This window comes from Enhydra lutris, unplaced genomic scaffold, assembly GCF_002288905.1.
Source record: "Enhydra lutris kenyoni isolate GAN:26980312 unplaced genomic scaffold, ASM228890v2 scaffoldscaffold17, whole genome shotgun sequence".
Classification (NCBI taxonomy): domain Eukaryota; kingdom Metazoa; phylum Chordata; class Mammalia; order Carnivora; family Mustelidae; genus Enhydra; species Enhydra lutris.
In genome coordinates, this window is record NW_019154101.1 from 39,898,833 (window position 1) to 39,921,348 (window position 22,516).

General features: G+C 35.0%; 1 protein-coding gene across 5 annotated transcripts in view; it reads left to right on the forward strand.

Moving 5' to 3' along the window:
- The window catches only part of LOC111147539 (syntaxin binding protein 5), a 177,691-nt gene that overhangs the window by 16,979 nt on the left and 138,196 nt on the right, over nucleotides 1-22,516 (forward strand). For all 5 annotated transcript variants that reach the window (XM_022503622.1, XM_022503623.1, XM_022503625.1 and 2 more), the window contains exons 3-4: nucleotides 6,377-6,458; nucleotides 10,199-10,299. In XM_022503622.1, the coding sequence (XP_022359330.1) occupies nucleotides 6,377-6,458; nucleotides 10,199-10,299 (183 nt within the window). The remainder of the gene's footprint in view (nucleotides 1-6,376; nucleotides 6,459-10,198; nucleotides 10,300-22,516) is intronic.

The window sequence follows — 22,516 nt, forward strand, 5'->3', positions numbered from 1 at the left end:
TTTTTTTGAGAAATGTCTATTCATATCCTTTCTCCATTTTTAAATTGGATTTTTTTTTTGTTACTCAGATATAAAAGCCTTTTATATATTCTGAATATTAAATCCTTATTGGATATATGATTTACAAATATTTTCTCCTATTCTGTGGACTGTTTTTTTCACTTTCTTAATTTCCTTTGAAGCACAAAATGCTTTTCATGTTAATGAAATCTAATTTACTTTTGTTTTTGTGGTTATGCTTTTGGGGTAATATCTAAGAAGTCACAACCTTATCTGAGGTCACAAAGATGTATGTTTTCTTCTAAGAGTTTAATAGTATTAGCTCTTGAATTTAGATCTCTATTTTGAGCTAATATTTTTTATGTAGTATGAGATAGGGGTCCAAATTCATTCTTTCTCATGTAGATATCTAGTTATCCAAGACCATTTGTTGAAAACATTTATCTTTCTCTATTGAATTTTCTTTTTTTTTTTTTAAGATTTTAAAAATTTATTTGTCAGACAGAATGAGAGTGAGCAAGCACAAGCAGGCAGAGCAGGAGGAGCAGGCAGAGGGAGAAGGCTCCCCTCTGAGCAAGAAGCCTGATGCAGGACTCAGTTCTAGGACCCTGAGATCCTGACCTGAGCTGAAGGCAGAGGCTTAACTGACTGAGCCACCCAGGTGTCCCTAAAGTCCTCTTTCAACGTGTGAAAATTGGCTCTTTTTTTGTGTAGCAAGGCTTGGTGATTCATATGTAAATATTTGTATTCACGTATATATGTGTGTACTGGAGTTAGACTACCTGGGTTCAAACCCCAGCTTTACTAACTAGCTGAATGGCCTTGGGCAAATTATTTAGCCTTGTTATACCTCAGTTTCCTCTTTGGTAAACAACAGAGCCTATAGAAGAGGTACTCTTGTAAGCTAATATATATATATGGTACTTGCCACATATTAAGTGTTTAATAAATCTTAACTACTGTGACAATACTGATGTACTTAAAGGCTTCCTAATTCCTCCTTTCTTCCTTGTTTTCCAAAAACAAAACAAAAACCCTGTTTAGACAGTCGGATGAATGTTTATTTTGAATTTGGATTTAATGATAAAATATTAAGGCTTGACTGGTCTTGGCCCTTGTTTCTGCTTATCTGTCCCACGTGTCTCTTCCTGATTATTCTTAAGTAATTGCTAGTTTCATCACAATATTTTTTTCCTTAAATATTTCTGTCCTTACTGTTGCTTACTTAGAGGATGTCTAAACTCAAAGATTTGCTTTCAGAGACTTTGCTCTCAACCTGTTTTAGGCTTGTCTTCTGCAGCTCTTCTTTGGGCGTTATGATGGTGTTTTTCTGGACAAGAGCCCTAAGTAGCTGTGCAGAAGGTATGTGGCCTGTGTTATGGGCCATATAAATTAATTGGTTTATTTCAGAGACAAAGTTGACTAGTAGGATTAGGTAGGTAACCTAGCTCTTGTTGGGCAAGCAGTAAAAAAAAAAAAAAAAGGAGACTAAAAGTATCTATGATAGCAAGATAGCACTATTTTTAAGATTTTGTTTATTTGACAGAGATTATAAGTAGGCAGAGAGGCAGGCAGAGAGAGAGGAGGAGAGAGGAGGAAGCAGGCTCCCTGCTGAGCAGAGAGCCCGATGTGAGACTTGATCCCAGGACCCTGGGATCATGACCTGAGCTGAAAGCAGAGGCTTTAACCCCCGAGCCACCCAGGCGCCTCAGATAACACTATTTTTAGAAGACTACATTGGTGTTCAGAATTAAAAGGTAAAATAAGTTGTTGACACCAAGAAATACTCAGTGGAGCCTTACAATCTGGCTTTGTCTTACAGTTGACTCATGCATATATAAAGGAGCAGGCATCATAATAATCAATATTTCTTTAACAAATATCTTTGTAGAATTGTTCAGTATATAACCTTTTCTTCTGGGTTTTCTTCATTTTGTACATAGCTGAAACAGGAATAATTTATAAAGCAGAACTTTGTTACAGTGTTTGTCTATTGTCTAATAAAACTGTGACCTCTGTAATAACAATATTAGGAAGAACCATATATGCAAGAAGCAATAATCATTAGAAAAATATGAGAAGATATGAATATTTGCACCTATGACATGTTTGTTTAGTGCTCTAATATAGTCAAAGTTGTTTTCTTACATTATGGTATGTCTACTGTAAGGTATCTTTAGTTCTTGTTAAAGTAATGAATATACTAGTTAAATAATGATAATGGGTGGGTACCATTTGGGGAGTACACTCTCAATAGTTTTAGTTCTCACCACAGCTCTGCAAGCTAAACTAGTATCTGTACTTTATAGACAAGAAAGTGGAGAGGTGTAATAATTCTCCTCAGGTCACAGCAAGTTCTGGTGGAGCTGGCATATGACTGACTTGAAAGGAGATGTCTTAATTCTCAACTGTGCCTCAGAAATTCCTGTGGCGCATCTACAAAAACAAAACAAAAAAGGATACCTAGCCAGGCTGCTTCTCAGGCAATTTGGGATTAGTAAATTTGCAGTAGAGCTGGAAATCTGATACACTGCCAGGAATGAGAAATCCTTGCTCTGGAATTTGTATTCTTTCAAACTAATATCTTTTGATTATATATTCATATATACATATATATATATATTTACAATATATATATACTTTATATATGTATATATATATTTATATATTTAAGGAACTTCATCCCTTAAAATTTAATTTTAAACTTTTTGTTATTATGAAATAATGACTTAACGAGTTTTCCCCCTAATCCATATGGTTTTTGTAGTATTCAGAATCCTTCAAGGCTGGCTGCAGCATAGTACTACCTTATCCAAAAGAAAAGGGAGAATCATTAGTAATCTTGAGAAAAATCATTTCTTTGAGCCTCAGGATTATCATTTGTAAAATATGGATAATAACTACCTCTCAGCCTTCCCATGAGGATTAAGTACAATTGTGTTTTTAAGACATGGAGCCTGAAAGTTAGTACATAGTAAGTGGTTCTTCTTTTTTATATTAAAAAAGTGTATTTATCATCTTTGGTATAAGTAAAGTGGCTATATTAATAATAATGTCACAGAAAAGTATAGTTTTGTCTGGAGTAGTTCCATGTGTAGATAAAAATAAACCATTCTTGACCTCCATGTAACTGACTTCCTGGATTTACAGACATTTTGCAGTCTCTATGAATAAAATATTGATTGATGCCCACAGCATACTTAAGTTTTGAGACTAGGGACGCCTGGATGGCTCAGTCGGTTGAGCATCTGCCTTCGACTCTGGTCATGATCCCAGAATCCTTGGATCGAGTCCCGCATTGGGCTCCTTGTTCTGCGGGGAGTCCACTTCTCCCTCTGCCTGCTGCTTGCCCTGCTGGGTGCTCGCTTGCTCTCGCTCTCTCTCTCTGACAAATAAATAAATACGCAAATCTTTAAAAAAAAGTTTTGAGACCAGTAGGCCCAAATTAGTAGATCTATTTGCTTATAAAATTTTTACTTAACCAATAATCAGTTTTATGTATTCCCACATCTGTTTGTGCCTGTCATATTTGATACTATAATCTAGTAATTCTACTCAAAGAATATAGAACGTGAATACAAAATAGAGGGGTTTTTAAAAATACATAAAAAGCAGGATTAATACTTTGGGAAGACTTCATGAAGTCAGTCACTTAAAATTTTTCTGATGTGTGGATAACAGTAAATGATTCAGAAAAGAAATTGTGAGATTGTATGTGAATGCTTCATTTAGAATGCATTGCCAATTATCTTTAAAGTTCCATTTAAAAAATTAAACAAGTTGGGTGGCTGGGTGGCTCAGTTGGTTAAGCAGCTGCCTTTGGTTTCGGTCCTGATCCCAGAGGACTGGGATCAAGTCCCACATCAGGGTTCCCTGCTCAGCAGGGGTCTATTTCTCCCTCTTTCTTTGCCCTTCGCCCCTGCTTATGTGCTCACATATTCTCAAAATCTTTAAAAAATAAAAATAAATAAAAAATTAAACTATAAATTTATAGTTTATTTATAGTTTAATATATAGTTTAAATTTAATTTAAACTATATAGTATTAATATATATATTTAATATATAAATTTAATTTAAACTATATAGTATTAATATATATATTAATTTAATATATAGTTTAAATTTATAGTTATCTCATACCTGGATAGTTATGGCTACATTTTATTTATTTTTAAAGATTTATTTTAGAGAGCAGACACACACATGGACATGCATGTGGGGGGAGGGGCAAAGGGAGGGAATCCTCAAGCAGACTCCCCACTGAGTGCATCTGTTGTGGGGTTGGATCCCATGACCCATGAGGTTAGGACTTGTGCCGAAACCAAGAGTCATACACTGAACCAACTGAGCCACCCAGGAGCACCATGGCTATGTTTTAAGAAAAATAATTCTGAATCTAGTTAATAGATCCATACTTAAAGAACATAATATCACAAGATGAGCAAAATTATGATTTCTGAAGAAAATAAGGTAAGTGGAATTTTTATGATTATTCATAATAGCACACATTTTTTATTAGTTTTACTCATCTGGTTAGATGAGAAGTTTTGCTCCATGTAAATGAGAATTATAGAATATGCTAATTGGTCCCAGAAAGAATAATTTAGCTGGAGAGATTAGAATTAGACTCCCTTTCCTAGCTAAAAAGGCATCCTGACAAAAGAAATGGGTGAATATAGATGTAGGTATTTCTTTGGACAATCAGATGTGATTTGGCACTACCAAGTGCCAGTAGTAACAATTTGAAATCTAGCTTCCTTTAGGTGCATTTGGGTAATTGGTATAAAACTAAGACTACTAATACTGATGATGCTGATGATAAAAGTTTGAGATGTTTACAGAGAGGGTACTCTAGGCTAAACATGCACGATTTGTCTATTTATGAAATCATAGAAGAATTAGTTGCTGGTAATAAAATGAAAAAAGTCATAGAAAAGAAATAATCACCTAGAAAAACTTTTAGAAATCAGAAGGAAAAAGTATATAGAAAATAGGAATTTAACCTTTGATGTGATTATTTTTTCTTAAGAAGAACCTTAGGACATGTATTAAAAGAATATAGAAATAGTCTGTATACCCCAATATGAATTTTTATAAAGAAGGCTATAATTTCATTAAAGCCAATCACATTTTAGTTTTAGATTTAGCTTTTTATTTTCTATTAATATTTATTAACTAGTGAAAAGTAGATTAGTATAGCACCATGTTAAAATAGCTACTTTCTTATTTCTAGTTCATGAAGATAAAAGCATGTAAGAATGCCTGGCATTTAATAAGTTGTTTAAGTGTTTGGGTTTTTGTTTGTTTTGTCCTTTATTTGGCATTCCTTATTATTAAGAGTACAGACTCTGGAGCCAGAATGCTTATTCAAATCTCATCTCTGGGGGCGCCTGGGTGGCTCAGTCATTAAGCTTCTGCCTTTGGTTCAGGTCATGATCTTAGGGTCACTGCTCTGCAGGAAGCCTGCTTCTCCCTCTCCCACTCCCCCTGCTTGTGTTCCCTCTCTCGCTGTGTCTCTCTCTGTCAAATAACTATTTAAAAATCTTAAAAAAAAAACCCACAAAAAACAAATCTTATCTCTGTTGCTTTCTAGTTGTGTGACTTAAAAGTTGCTTGATTTCTCTGTGCTTCAGTCTCCTTATCTGTTTATGGGGAGAAATTATATATTCTTCATAGATTATGGGAATTAAATAAATTAATATATATAACATGTTTAATATATTGCCTAACACAGAGAATGTTGTGTGTTTACTGTTATCATATGCAAATTTATATCAATTTGCATATTTTGAATTCAGGTCTATTATAAAAGATTGGTACATTCATTAGTAATATAACATCATCATGCTGTAATTACTAACATAGTTATATAGTTCTTCATTATATTAACTTACACTATTGAAAAATAATACCATAGGAATGAAAAATGCTAGTAAAAAGATTGGTTCCAAAAACATTATTCCAAAATGACATGTGTCTGCTTTTCAGATTTGTTTGCTGCCTTGGGCAGAATTGGGTGCTCTGCAGATCAACTACCTTTTCTCTTTTTATTTTAAGTGAAAGAAGAAAACTTGGGCCAAAGTGTATTAAACCTATTTTATGTTCTGTATATTGCTTTTTTTGATAGTCCTTTTATTTTGTAGAAGGAGTGGTTATTATTTTTTTTAGACTTGTAATCTCTGAGACTTCTGATTATCAGCAGAAGCTAGTTGATCAGATTGATGTGTAATAAATGTAATTCTGAATCTTAATCTCAATAAATAGCCAGTATTGAATATCAGGTCATTGGAATATTTATTAGTCTGTTATGTAATTTAACAGTTGCTATAAAAAGTCCATACATACCGTAGACTCCTTAATGAAATTAATGACAGCTTTGGTCGTCCAGGAGTAGAATGTTATTGCCAGCATGACAGTGGAGCTGCAGTAATCCAACTTCAGTTCCTGATTAATGAGGTTAGTGAATTGCTTTAATTTGTCCTATTTGTATATGAAATAGGGCCACATTTGGTCTTTCAGATTTTTTGCATGCATTCGTATTTAAATATTTGAACAAAAGTGAATTTCTTATAGGTCAGAGCTAATAATTTATTATAAGGCATCATCATGGGAAGTTACATAAATAATGCAAGATGTTTTGAGATGTTGCAAATAGAATGGTGTAAGGTAAATCTTGGTGCAAGGTGCTGCATATAAATTTTATTTCTTGGATACTGAAAGTTATGTAACACTAAAATCTATATTAAAATTTTTTAGAGATTGAGTTTATTATAAGTAACAAAATATACTTCTCTAATGACTTGTTTGAAATACAACCAGGAAAAAAATCCATTTAAAAAAAAACAAAACTTGTTATTGTCCAGAATTCTTGTTATGTTGCTTACTGGTTGAAGTAACTGATGATGTCTTTTGTTTTGATAGAGTATAAAGTTAGGAAGGAGCTCAGGAAACAAATACTATTTTATCAGCAGAGTAAATAATGTGAGCGGGTTTTTAAAAAGTGTGAGCATTTTCAGTGGCCTGGAGCAAGGGAGTATAATGCTAAGCGAAATAAGTCAGTCAGAGAAGGACAAATCCATGTGATTTCACTTTTGTAGTATTTAAGAAACAAGCAAAGGGAGAAAAAAAAGAGAGGCAAACCAGGAAACAGAGTCATCACTATAGAGAACAATCTGATGGTTATCAGAGGGGAGGTGAGAGAATAGGTTAAATAGGTGATAGGGATTAAGGAGCACACTTGCGATGAGTACAGGGCGTTGTATGGAATTGCTGAATCATGTATTGTATGCCTGAAATTAATATAACAGTCTATATTAACTAATTAGAATTTAAAAAAAGGAAAATAAAAAGTTAAACAATTTAAAATATGAGCAGCTCTGAGAATAGCTGTTTACGCAGTGACGAGCACGAAAGGCTGGTCATTAGAAGAAATAAATTACCTCAGAAAAGGTTCTGCTATCTTTAGTTGTGGTGATAGTCTGGCATGTTTTTTTTTGCCCTCAGGTCCTTAGGTTCCACGGAACAAATTCTTAAACGTGTGTGAGAGGAAAAAAGTCAACACTCAATACCTCTGAACTTTTGTAAATGTTTTTATCAGAAGATTAGTGTATTATTAGATTATTATTATGATTAGTGTATTACTATTACTACATTATGTAGGTTTTTTAGGGTCAGAAGTTTTTTTGTTTTTTTTTTTTAATTTTATTTATTTATTTGACACAGAGAAAGAGAGATCACAAGTAGGCAGAGAGGCAGGCAGAGAGAGGGGGAAGCAGGCTCTCTGCTCAGCAGAGAGGGACTCGATTCCAGGACGCTGAGATCATGACCTGAGCCGAAGGCAGAGACTTAACTCACTGAGCCACCCAGGTGCCCCTGAAGTGTTTGTTTTTTTTTTAAACTACAGAATTCTGTGTAGAACTGTATAATAGGCATTGTAAAAGGTTAAAATTCAAAAGAAATTATAATATAGAAAGATGTTGAGCCCATTTATGAGGACTCAAGATTATTTTTCCTATTTAAAAAAAAAAGTTTTGTTATGAAACAATTTTACTGGCAATTAGGTTCAAAATAGAGAGGTTCTGCGTGTACTTACTTCCCCTAGGTTCCCCAGTAGTAACATTATATATAATAATAGTATAGTATCAGCCGGGAAAACAACATCAATATACTACCATTAGTTAGACTACAGACTTTATTTAGATCTCATCACCATGAACTCCTATGTCCGTGTGGGTGTGTGGTTTTGTGCATTTTTATGATACATACAGTTTTGTGTAATGACCGCTATGAACAAGGCACAGATCAATTTCTTCATCATAAAGAAGTTCCTTAAGGCTCCCCCTTTGTAACTGGGCCCCCTCCTCTCTCAGTCCCTAATCCCTGGCAACTACTAACCTATTCTCCATCTCTATACTTGTGTTAAGATTATTTCTTAAAGCAGTACATGAACCAGTGTAAATAACATTGCAAATTGATTACCTATACAAGTTTTAGAAATCTTAAGTAATTTATGTTGTCATTCATGGAGGTTTCTTTTCAATAAGATTCAACAGTTCTTGGATATGACTGTTTTTATTTTACATGTTTGAATGTTACATTTTGAGTACTTAAAAATGATGTTGCTGTTTTTAAAAAATGCTTAGCAAAATACAAATATTGGGGATGCTACAGAAATCTGACAATTGTGAGTAGGTATTTGCTTTTACATTTAGTGGACCACTTGTAGGTAAAGGAGCCACCATAGGAGGTGGTCAGCTGTTAATGCCATTTTGGCTCTAATCTCTTCTTCCTTGAGATTTCAAGATGGCGTTCATAACTTGAGAAAGTTGTCTGTGGTGGAAATAAGAGTGAAGATTACAAATCTTTGATAGTTTGAATCTTTAAGTTTCTTTACTTCAAAATGATATCGATAAGAGGATGTTTCCTGGTGAAAGCATATGGACTTTATTTCTGCTCTCTGGATAGTCTTGTTGTAGCAGTAGGAATAACGCCATAGAGTAACCCTCAAAGAATTTTGAGAGTGGAAAGGACTTGGAGAGATCATTTAATGTAAATTTTCAGAACTATTTTAATCCTCTTTGATAAATGAGAAACTTAGTTTAAAGGAAGGAGATTTTAAAATTTCTCATAATAACCCAAATGAGTAGAACAGCAAATCCTTTTTTGAAATTAACATAAATTTTTCATGTTGCATTTTTAAATTTTATTTTCTCAGTATAAATGAAAAGAATCTGACTTATTTGAGGAAACACACGTACATGTCTTAATAAATCAACTTTAATCTAGAGATTCTTAATCCTGGTCACCTCTGAAGATTTTTATAAATATACCTATGTAGGTCCTTGCTCTGAAAATTCTGGTTTGTGAGGTCAGGGGTAAGATTGAGCCTCCTGTGTGATTCTCATATAGGGCCAGAGATTCTTCTCCATACTGAATAGTATTTAATAGTATCAGATGTTTTAATTTTCTAAATTAGTTGATTGTTCAATCCTTTGGAATTGAAGTTGTAGTGTGCTGAACACTACCTTTATTTTCTGTATCATTCTAGTAGAAAAATTATGACTTAGGTGTAGTACATTATGAAGAATTTTTCTTAAGCCAAATAAAATGGGAAAGTTACTTCATTTTTTTTTTTTTTTTTGGTCAAGAAGATGTACAATACTGACCAAGTAACTTATAGTCTGACCTCTAATTTTTCATAGCTATCAATCATAATATCCAGCTGGATCCTAGTATATTTGTAGCTTTAAGATACTAAATTATACTTTAAATTGAAGAAGTGAAAACATTTTAAATTTTTTTATTTTTTAAATTACTTTTCAGTGCACTAGAATTCATTGTTTATGCACCACACCCAGTGCTCCATGCAATACGTGCCCTCCACAATACCCACCACCAGGCTGGCCGAACTTCCTGCCCCCTGCCCCTTTGAAACCCTCAGATTGATTTTCAGAGTCCATAGTCTCTCATGGTTCATCTCCCCCTCCAATTTCCCTCAACATTTTTTATCTATACGTATAACACACTGTATTACATCTGCTGTTTAGAATTTGAGTGAGACATGTTTCTCAAAACTAAATCTATTGGCTGAAAGTTTTGAAATTTAGGAAGTTTTTTTTTTTTTTTGGCAGCTCTTTAGTAGCTTTAATGTTTGTAACATGTATTCTATATAAACTATGTTATACTTTATTTTTAAGGGAGCTCTTGTGAGTGCCTTGGCTGATGACACCTTACATTTATGGAATTTACGTCAAAAGAGACCTGCCATACTACATTCACTTAAATTTTGCAGAGAAAGGTAAGAATTCTCTGTTATCCTATGTACAAGGTATTTGCTATTCCATTTTGAAATACTTTTTTTGAATTTTATTCTTATTTATTTTTTTGTGAAAGACTTTATGTACAATCTGAAAAATAATTCAAGAACTTCAAAGGATATATAATAAAAAGCAAGATTCCTTTCCAGACCCATTTTCCTCTCCAGAGACAACCACATAATACTTTGTGCATATAGTCAGAAATATTTCTAGGGAGCGCTCCTTTTTTTGCATAAAAGGGGAGCCATTACATATTTTTCCTATAATTTGTGTTCATGCAACAATATATTTGATAGATTGTTTCATATTTGCACAAGCCAGTTTTCCATAGTTATTTTCATAAACACATGATATTCTATTACATGGAAGTACCATAATTTAGTCTTCGTCAGTGGACATTTATATGATTTTTGGTCTGCTGTTAATTTTGTTCTGTTGTGATAGATAGTATGGTACATATATGTATTTATGTATGGTACATATTGTTCATTTATACAAGTATATCTCTGAGATAAATTTGTAGAAGTACAAAAGTTGGTCACAGAAATCTCTTATATGACTTGTGAGTTTTGTGTTTTGATTGAAAGACCTTTTTTTCTTTTTTAATTCCAGTATAATTAACATAGAGTGTTGCATTAGTTTTAGGTGTACAATATAGTGGTTCAGCAATTCTGTGTATTAATAAGTGCTCGTCATGATAAGTGTACTTTTAATCGTCTTCACCTGTTTTTTTACCCATTCTTCCATCTACTCCCCTCTGATAACCAGGAGTTTGTTCTCTATAGTTGAGTGTTTTTTTGGTCTTTTTTTCACTTTTCATTTGTTTTGTTTTTTAAATTCGACATATAAGTGAAATTATATGGCATTTATCTTTCTCTGACTTATTTCTCTTAGCATTGTACTTTCTAGATCCATCTATGTTGTTGCAACTGGCAAGATTTTATTCTTTTTTATGTCTGAGTAATAGTCCATTGTATATTAGAAAGACCTTTTTCACCCTAGTTTTATTAAACATTCTCCCGTATTTTCTTACAGTGCTCTTAAATTTGCATTTTTTATGCTTTATCTGTAATTCATATGGGACTTACTTTGGCATGAAATATGAGCAAGAAATATAGCCCCTGCCCCATTGCTTATGGAATCTATTTTTTAATATATATATGAACATTTACATGCATGTGTGTATATATGTACTCGAAGCATGAACAGATGTGAGTATATATGTATATGTGCCAAAGTTAAGAAATCTGGGTCTGTGTGGCATCTAAATGCAGTGGGGTCAGTGTCTTTAGGCCCTATCTTCTGTGAAAGTCAGACATCAGACTGCCCAAAGCATATCCAAGGATCAGACCATTCCTCCTGTGATACATGTTAATCTGTTCAGGTTATAGAAATAGATCAGTTTGTAAGTCTGGGTTTTTGTCCACAGTGGCCTTCAAAAATAGGCAAGCTAAAAAGTCTGCTGAGAACATAGCAGTTCAGACATTTTTTTTTTTATTGTGTTATGTTGTCACCATAAAATACATCATTAGTTTTTGATGGAGTATTCCAAGATGCATTGTTTATGTACAATACCTAGTGCTCCATGCAATATGTGCCCTCCTTAATACCCACCACCAGGCTCACCCATCCCCCTTCCTCCTCACCTCTAAAACCCTCAGTTTGTTTCTGGGAGTCCACAGTCTTTTGTAGTTTGTCTCCCCTTCCGATTTCCCCCAATTCACTTTTCCTTTCCTTTTCCTAATGTCTTCCATGTTACTTCTTATGTTCCACAAGTAAATGAAACTTATGATAATTGACTTTCTCTGCTTGACTTACTTCACTCAGCATAATAATCTCCTCCAGTCCCACCCATGTTGATACAAAAGTTGGGTATTCATCCTTTCTGATGGCTGAATAATATTCTATTGTGTATATGGACCACATCTTCTTCTTCTTCTTCTTTTTTTTTTTTAAAGATTTTATTTTTTTATTTGACAGAGAGAGGTCACAAGTAGGCAGAGAGGCAGGCAGAGAGAGAGAAGGGGAAGCAGGCTCCCTGCCGAGCAGAGAGCCCAATGTGGGTTTCAATACCAGGACTCTGAGATCATGACCTGAGCCGAAAGCAGAGGCTTAACCCACTGAGCCACCCAGGCGCCCAGTGGATCACATGTTCTATAACCATTCATCTGTTGAAGGGCATCTCAGCTCTTTTCACAGTTTGGCCATTGTGGACATTGCTGCTATGAACATTGGGGTGCATATGGCCCTTCTTTTTCTTTGGGGTAAATACCCAGTAGTGCAATTGTCAGGTCAGGGGGTAGCTGTTACTCCATTTCATTTTTATGCTATTTGGATTTTTACTTCTGAAACTAGGAAAGGTAGGAAAAATACAAAAATTTATAAGTAGCTATTTCATTACATTTGGAACAATTGTTAAATAATTAAACTTAAGTTTTATCATAATATTGTCTTATTTTTATAAGTAAATTTTCTTAGTAGTGTAGAAATATATAAATAGAAACTATATGTAGTGATTTAAGTTGTATTTTTTCATAATGTGGATTTTTTTTTCTAGTTTTGACTTAAAAATTGTGCTAAAATACACAGAATATGAAAATTTTCTATCCCAACTATTTTTAAGAGTATAGTTCAGTACTATATAATATGGATATTTTGGTAGAATTTCACCTTTATGGTATTTAAGGAAAAAAACATGGAAATTGGAAGTCTCATATCTTGATTTAACTATATGAAATTGGGCACGTTACTTCACTGTTTTGTGTGTTTGGTTTTGTAATTTGTGGAAAATGTTCCTTTGTGATATATGTAATCTTTATCATTTCTTTTCTCTATGTTGAAACAGCTTCCTCTTATCCCCATTTATTCTATAGGTGATTATAGAACACTTATTTTGTTCTAGCTTAATGCTAGCTGCTGAGCATGCATTTGTAAAGAAGACAGACTTGGACCTTACCCTTAGGGTCTTGGTCAAAGTTTAAGCTTAGCTTCCCAGATGCCCAATAAAATGACATTTCTTCATACTAAATAAATCTGTATCACAATTTCCATAGAATGAATTTGATTTGGGGGATAACATAAACTTATAAATTTCCTCATTGGTTAGCAGCCAAGTTGTACTAATTGTCAAGTTTAGTTCTTACTATAATTGATTATTTAGCTTGAGATACAATTTTCTCTATATTGAAAAGTAATGTACTACCATAGTGGTTAAGCGTTCAGGCTCTGGACCTAATTGCCTATGTTGAATCTTAATGCATAGTCCCATCACCTACTAACTATATCAGTTTTGTTATCTGTAAAATGGATAATAATTATCTCATGAAACCCTAAGATTCATGTTATAAAGCTAATATATATAAAATAAATAATACATAAAAAGCACTTAGAACAGTTCCTTAGAAATCACCTGTATAGTATTTGTTTTTTAAAGGTATTGGGGGGGTGCCTGGGTGGCTCAGTCATTAAACGTCTGCCTTCAGCTGAGCTCATGATCCCAGTTCCTGAGATCGAGCCCCACATCTGGCTCCTTGCTCCACAGGAAGCCGCCTTCTTCCTCTCCCACTCCCCCTGCTTGTGTTCCCTCTCTCACTGTGTCACTCTGTCAAATAAATAAATAAAATCTTTAGGGTGCCTGTGTGGCTCAGTCATGAGCCTTCGGCTCAGGTCATGATCCCAGAGTTCTGGGATCGACCCTGCATTGGGCTCCCTGTTTGGCAGGAAGCCTGCTTCTCCCTCTCCCACTCCACCTGCTTGTGTTACCTCTCTCTCTGTGTCTCTCTCTGTCAAAAAAAGAAATAAGAAATCTTAGAAAAGAATAAAAAAAGAAAAAAGAAAGAAAATCTTTAAAAAAAAATAAAAGTATTGGATTTACTTAAAGTAATAATTTGTAACTTGAGGTGTCTGCATTAGCTATACCAGAGATTTTACTTAGGCAGTCTTTATAGAAACAACTAACTGACATTGGAAAATCATTAGAAGCAATGATATTGGCTCTTCATGGCTATGAAGGAGAGGTTCTTTGACTTTGGTGGAAAATGAGAATTTGACAAGTAAAATTCTGTATGGCAGGTTTTTTTTGTTTGTTTTATTTTCTTAATCAGAGTATGTTCCATTTAGCTTTGTGGTTTTTTTTTTTTTTTTTTCTTTAAAGAAAGTTTAACTGGGAGGAATTGATGGCTTTATAAGCAACTAAACTATCTGCTAGTCTTTTTTTCATCACCATTGTTACCATGACCAGTATTCTCAGCCATGTTAAGTTTTTGCATAACAGTTCTTAAGTAAAAATATATGGAGCATTTTAAGAGTAAGGACTAAATTGTATATCTGGGCTTTCCTATTTAGAACCTATTATTGTCTAATAATTATATCTCTAATTGTGTAATTCTTTGTTGTTCATAATACACTTTCACATAAATGTTATTTAGTCTCTGGCGTCAAGAAAAATTTCTCTAAGTGAAATTTCAAAGAATAGAATTTTTCTCTATAAATATGTTAGACACTGAATAGCTGAGTCTTTAATATTGAAATTAATACATGTCTTTTAAGATATTTTTATTTTATTCTAATACATTTATATCTGTTCATTTGATGATAGATGCATGTATTGGTTTAGAGAATAAAGTAAGTGTGCATGCATTCTAAACTAATGGTTAGGAGAATATAATATCATATGGAATATACTAATAAGCAGAAAGTTCCTCCTAACAATTATCAATGTCCAAAGTCCTTAAGAAAAAACTATTTGACAAACGGAATCATTCATTTAGATACCATGACTGTAGTGGAAAATTTGGTGCTTGTAAGGTACTTCAGGGAGTGACTGCTACCGTAGCATCAGATTTTCTTTTTTTTTTCTTTTTCTTTTTTAATATAGAGAGAACATGCCAGTGTGCAGGAATGGGTTGGGGGGAGAGGGAGAGGGAGGAGGAGAGAAGTAGACCCCTCCGACATCAACCATTGAGTGCAGAGCTGGATGCTGTGGGGCTTGTTCTCATGACTCTGAAATTAGGACCTGAGCCAAAACCTAGAGTTTGAGGCTTAACCATCCGAGCCACCCAGGCGCCCCACATCAGATTTTCTTAGTAGCAAAAGTAAATTATTGTAGAAACAAAAACTAATTTATACCATTATACTCTTATTAAAATATTACCTAAATATTGTGCTTTGCATACTTATGAGACTTATAATTTGCTTGGTATGCACATGAACCGGGCATAGCTTTAAAAGAATATTTGGCTAGATACCAGCCCCCAAAAAATCTATACAGGTCTTCCAAAGATTTTGAATTAATTCACTGCACATATTTAACAAGAAAAAAAATTAATCATAATATTGGAACAACTTAGAGACCTAGTATTACAGTTTTTGTGGTAATTACATCATATCGGCAAAATATTTTTCTTTAAAAGCAGCTTAATGAAAGTGTACAAGCATTAGAAATGAGGGTGATTTTGTGTGATGAAATTCAGGACTAGAACACAGAAATGGAATGGAACACAGGCTGTTAGGCAGCCTGACAGAGGGATATACTATTCTGCATCTAATTCTAATCCATGAAGAGAGTTATTTTGGAATTCTATGGATGTGGAGAGTCACCTTGCTAGTTTTTAGGGAAGCAGGTCCTGAGACAAAATTTAAAAAGAAAGAAGAAAACTGCCAGTGTTCAGAGGGAAGATGATTGTAATTTGATGACCTTGAGACTGTAAAAGGAAAGATGGTTAGGAAGTGTTTGGATAACTTCCTATAATAAAATTATCTATAATAACAAAGAAATTCTGACAAGGAAATTGGAGGGATATCCAAAGAGACGGATCAGGTTTCACAAGGTCCTTATAATGTATTCAGGTATAAAAATATTGGGGCACCTGGGTGGCTCAGTCATTAAGCGTCTGTCTGCCTTTGGCTCAGGTCATGATCCCAGAGTTCTGGGGTCTGGAGCCCGCATCGGGCTCCCTGCTGAGCAGGAAGCCTGCTTCTCCCTCTCCTACTACCCTGCTTGTGTTCCTTCTCTGCTGTCTTTCTCTGTCAAATAAATAAATAAAGTCTTAAAAAAAAAAAAAGGTTATATGGAAGGAGAGGGATACATAATCAAAGGTGAATATAAGAGTAATTTATCTCTCCTAATAGGCACGATGACCTAAAGCATGTGAAAAATAATGAAGACAGAATAATGAATGAATAGAGTTTATTTTTTATGTATAGGGCAAGAAAGCTAGGTATATTAATGGTAGGTGGAGTTAGGGCATATATTATTCATTTAACTATATAATGTAATAGTGGCTCAGACAAATTGTGTCTTAGCTAAAAAGAGGTTGGCTTCTATAATATTATTGATTGACCTAGGAGGAATATAGAGTGGGAGCAGTTCTTTAAATCTGGAAATGAAAAAAAATACATTTTAGAAGGTAAATTACATTCAGTTTACCAAACAGTAGGTGCTTTCTATGTGCCAGGGATTATGCTAGGTATTTAGGATAACAAAGATGAATAAAATGCTTGAATAGCTTACATCAGAGGCCCAGACATTAAATAACTATTACATAATATGGGTCAATGTCATTTTAGAAGGTTAAGTTAAAAACCCATGATAGAATAACTAATCCAATCCTTCAGTTTTTTTTTTTTTTAAATATACTGACTTCTTTTAAAGGAATACATCAGTCATGAGGAAAATGCAAACTGATACTACAACCAGATATCACTACACATCTATCAGAATGGCTAAAATACTGTCTTGGATGTGACACAGTTGGAACTTCCCCTAGTCTGCTAGTGGGAATGTTGTTAGTCACTTCAGAAAATTTTTTGTGGTATTCACATAATCCACGACCCAACAGTTCCATTCCTTGAACATACATGTATGGTAGGCAGAATTTTAAGATGCGTCCCAAGATTTCTGCTCCCTGTGTCTGCACACCATCACACAAACACTAATCTAGGTGAAGGCATTTTGTAGATGTAATTGAGGTCCCAATTAATTGACCTTAGGATAGGGTGATTATTCTCAGTAAACTTAATTGAAGCAAGTGACACTAGACTCTTCCTGGCAAAAGGTTCAGAGCCTGAGAGGGATATTCAGTATAAGGGATATTGGGTCCTACAACCACATGAAACTGATTTCTACTAGCGACATGGAAAAGCTTCAGAGCTGATTCTTCCCAGAACCTCTAGAAAGGGACACAGGAATGCATCCTGGCTAATGTTTGTATTTCAGCCTTGTGAGACTGAATAGAGGCTCTGAGTCATACAGTGCCTGGACTTCTGACCTATAGAAACAAAGTATAAATGTTTTTGGTTTTGGTTTTAGTTTTTTGGGTAGTAATTTGTTAAAACATCCAAAAAAAAAAAAAAAAACCTAATACAGATTTTGGTACTTAGAAGTGAGATGCTGCCATATCAAATATCTGAAAATGTGGAAGTTGCTTTGGAACTGGTCAGTGAATAGATGTTGAAAAATTTGAGGAATGTGATAGAAATGTCTAAATTTCTTTGGGTAAGCTGTGGAGCTCTAGATTTGGAGACTGCTGCCATTGAGAACTTAGAAGGGAGGAACATGTTTTTGGAAATGAAGAAGTGGGTCCTTGTTATATAATGGTGGGAAGCATAACAAAATTATCTCTTGCATAATGTGTATGTGATTACCTTAGATATTTAGTTGAGGAGATTACCAAGGAAAGAGATGAAGGAGCCACCTGATTTTTCTTCTTGCTGCTTTATAATAAAATGCAAGAGAAAAAAAAAATGCAAGAGGAAAGAAAGAAATTGAGGGAAGAATTATTAAAGGAACCAGGACTTGATGATCTAGGAAATGCCTACACTGGTCCAGCTGGTAAAAAGATTGTTTCTCAGTGTGGCTTAGAGAAAACCTTGAAGGTATGGTTGAACAACTTTTTACTAAAAATCTCCTAAAGACAAGAGTCAAAGTATTCAGCTACACAAAGGACTCTTAAGAGATTGTGGGTATGCTTCAAAGATCTTCTTTTTTTTTAAGATTTTATTTATTTATTTGTTAGAGAGATCACAAGCAGGCAGAGAGAGAGAGGGGGAAGCAGGCTCCCCACCGAGCAGAGAGCCCAATGCGGGGCTCGATCCTAGGACCCTGAGATCATGACCCAAGACGAAGACAGAGGCTTAACCCACTGAGCCACCCAGGCATCCCTTCACAGATCTTTGCAATCAAACCAAAGAACCTTTAGAATGCTTTAAGATGCACAGTTTGAGAAAATTATGTAGCAGAATATTGCCAGCGTGGCCTGAAAGACAGTACGAAAAGAAAGGAGGCTGCTGCCAGTAGCAGGTGATAAAAGTGCCAGCTCCAGGCAAGTGCTGTCTTGGATGAAAAAGGCAGAGGGTGGAGCTGAGAGCTACAGAGGATTATTCCCAGACTTTGAAACCTAATTAAGAAAAATTCAACATTTGCCCAACTTGATTTCAAAACTGTTAAGGACCAGTGACTCCTTTTTACCTTCCACTTTTCCCCATTTTGAACAGGAGTTTCTATAATTGTTACCCTCTGTTTGTCCCACCATTGAATGCTGGGAGTCTTGGAGGCAAACTGTTTGTCTCTTTAGTTTCCTAGATCCACAGATGGAGTGCAATTATGCCCAAGAACTATGCTTAATGGGTTACAGTCAAAACTCATCTACAACAAATTTAGATGAGATTTGGGATGTTTGAGTTGATGATATTTTAATGAGATCTTGCACTTGGTATTGTAATTGGTTGAGACTTTAGAGATGTTGGGGTCAGGTGAACGTATTTTGCATTTGGGAGGGATGTGACTCTTCAGAGGCTTATGGGCAGACTGTTAGAGGCAGGATCCTAAGATAGTCCCCAAGGTGTTGCCCCCTGGTATACACACACCTTCTAATTATTCAATCAGTTCTAATCAAGGTGCTGCTGTGAAGGGGTTTTGCAGATGTAATTGAGATCCCAAATCATTTGACCTTCACACATGGAATATATCTTAATTGGTTTTAGGTTTGGATTACCTGACTTAAAATGGCAGCAAATGCATGGATTTACCCTGGCTGATTTGGCTGCCTCTGGAACTCACTTTGGTTTAAGTGTCTCCTAAAGTGTATGGGTACCTTGAGGAAGGTATGGGCTCTAATGAACATCTGAATAATGTTAGGAAGTAGTGGACTGTGGAATGGATGTTAGGTAGGTAAACAACTGTCCACTGTATTTCACTGCCTTCAAAATGAAGTTGATACTCTTAAATACTTAGCATTCCCTTAATGGTCTTATAAGGTCTATGACTCTACTTATTACCATAATTCATTTCACTATGCTTCTCCATCTTTTTATGCATTATAGTCACCTTGACTTTACCTTTTTTTTTTTTTTTTAAAGAATGATTCTCTCTCCTGCCTGTTTGTATGAGCTGCTCTCCCTGCTTCGAACACACTTAGGATTCTTGTTCATGGTTAACTTGTGTTTGTCATTTCATTTAGTTTTTTATTTAAGTTCCCTAGTCTGGGTTCTGTGCCTCTTTTGTATTACACCATAGTATCATGCTCTTTCCCTAAAATAGCACATACTGTTCTTACTGTAATTGTCTTGGTTCTGTGATTGTTTTAGAGATTAGAACATAAACCGTATATATAGATATATACATATATATATGTGTGTGTGTATACATATATATAAAATATTCTCTCTATATATAAATATATAAATTTTATATATATTTTTTTATTTCCAATTTCGCAATGCCTAATATCTAGTAAATGCTCAAAAAAATTATAGATTGATTGTTACCCCATTGCCTTTGCAGAAAGAGGGGAATCTCTTCTTCTCTAGAAGGCATGATGCTCCACAGACTGTGTGGGTTACCTGGGAGATAGGCTAAGAAGGAGATTCTTCAAACAGAAAAAAATGAGAATATTTGCTCCAGACTAATTCTATATATAATCTTTATTGCTCCCACTAATAGATCCCAAACTAGCTAGGTTGTTTATCTTTGGAGTGCTACTTGGTCCTTGGCCCATAGCAAGGCTTTTAAAGTTTTTATTTTTTTTATTTTTTGTAAAAAGAGTGAGATGGGAGAAAAAAGGACTTTGAGAAATAGATTTCTTTTTACTGAACCAGCATGCCTAGGAGCTACAGCAGAATTCTATATATAATAATTTGGCAGTGATTTTGAAGATGAAGTTTTTATTTTCCTTTTCTTGCTTTACTGTATTAGCAAAAACTTATAGAAGTGTTAATGATATTTTCCATAGCAAGTATCTTTTTCTTAGTAATAATTTTAATAATATTGCTTCTAGGATTTTACTGTTAAGCATAATATAGGATGTTGGTTTGAGATAGAATTTTTTTTTTCCTCTCAGAGTTGGTTGTCAATTATGGAAGTTAAATTTTAATTGAATACCTTTTTAGCATCTTTTTAAAATTATTCTGTGATTTCTTACCTCTCTTTTTCCCTGTTGATCTGTGGCATTAATAGCTGTCCTAATATTAAAGATTCTTGTGTGCTTGTGAAAATTTTGGGATAACATTGACAGTTCTTTTATTGTTAAGTATGATTCTTAATATATTTTTAAGACTTGTACTTTTTTTTTTTTAAACAGCTAGGGAAATTTATTATTATTTTTTTAAAGATTTTATTTATTTGGGCATGTGTGCATGCATTCAACAGAAAGAGAGAACACAAGTGGGTTATGGTAGGGGCAAGGGGCAGAGGGAGAGGGAGAAGCAGACTCGCTGCTGAGCAGGGAGCCTGGTACTGGGCTCCATTCCTGGACCCCTGAATCATGACCTGAGCCAAAGGCAGACACTTAACTAAGCCACCCAGGTGTCCCAGGACATCTACGTTCCTTTGTGAGGTTAGAATAGAACTTTTATTATTTTTTTTTCAGTGTTCCAAAATTCATTGTTTATGCACCACACCCAGTGCTCCATGCAATACGTGCCCTCCTTAATACCCACCACCAGGCACTCCCAAGCCCACACTCCCTGCCCTTCCAAAACTCTTTGTTTCTCAGACTCCACAGTTTCTCATGGTTTGTCTCCCCCTCCAATTTCCCCCAACTCATTTTCCTCCCCATCCCCCAGTGTCCTCCATGTTATTCCTTATGCTCCACAAGTAAGTGAAACCATATGATAATTGACTTTCTCTGCTTGACTTATTTCGCTCAGCATAATCTCTTCCAGTCCCATCCATGTTGATAAAAAAGTTGGGTATTCATCTTTTCTGATGGAGGCATAATACTTCATTGTATATATGGACCATATCTTCTTTATCCATTCATCCGTTGAAGGGCGTCTTGGTTCTTTCCACAGTTTGGCAACTTTGGTCATTGCTGCTATGAACATTGGGGTACAGATGGCCCTTCTTTTCACTACATCTGTATCTTTGGGGTAAATAGCCAGTAGTGCAATTGCAGGGTCATAGGATAGCTCTACTTAATTTTTTAAGGAGTCTTCACTCTGTTTTCCAAAGTGGCTGCACCAACTTGCATTCCCACCAATAGTGTAAGAGGGTTCCCCATTCTCCGTATCCTCTCCAACACTTGCTTACTGTGTTGTTAATTTTGGCCATTCTAACTGGTGTAAGGTGGTATATCGATGTGGTTTGATTTGAATCTCCCTGATGGCTAATGATGATGAACATTTTTTCATGTGTTTGTTAGCCATTTGTATGTCTTCTTTGGAGAAGTGCCTGTTCATGTCTTCTGCCCATTTTTTGATGTGATTATCTGTTTTGTGTGTGTTGAGTTTGAGGAGTTCTTTATAGATCTTGGATCAGAACACAGTGAGCAAACTCCTCAAACATATATGAAGAGACACACACACTTTTCATATGACAGAGGTGGTATTGCAAACAAAAAAAATGCAGTAAATAAAAAAATGCTGTGATGACCCTTATCTAAATGGGAAAAGTGGTTTCTACTTCATAACTAAAATAAATTGCAAGTCAGGTAAAGATTTTAATGTAAAATGGCCACAGAAAAATTAAAACTTGGGAGAATGTTATACAGGGAGTATCTTTAAGATATGGGCAGGGGGGCGCCTGGGTGGCTCAGTGGGTTAAGCTGCTGCCTTCGGCTCAGGTCATGATCTCAGGGTCCTGGGATCGAGTCCCGCATCGGGCTCTCTGCTCGCAAGGAGCCTGCTTCCCCCTCTCTCTCTCTCTCTGCCTGCTTCTCTGCCTACTTGTGATCTCTGTCTGTCAAATAAATAAATAAAATC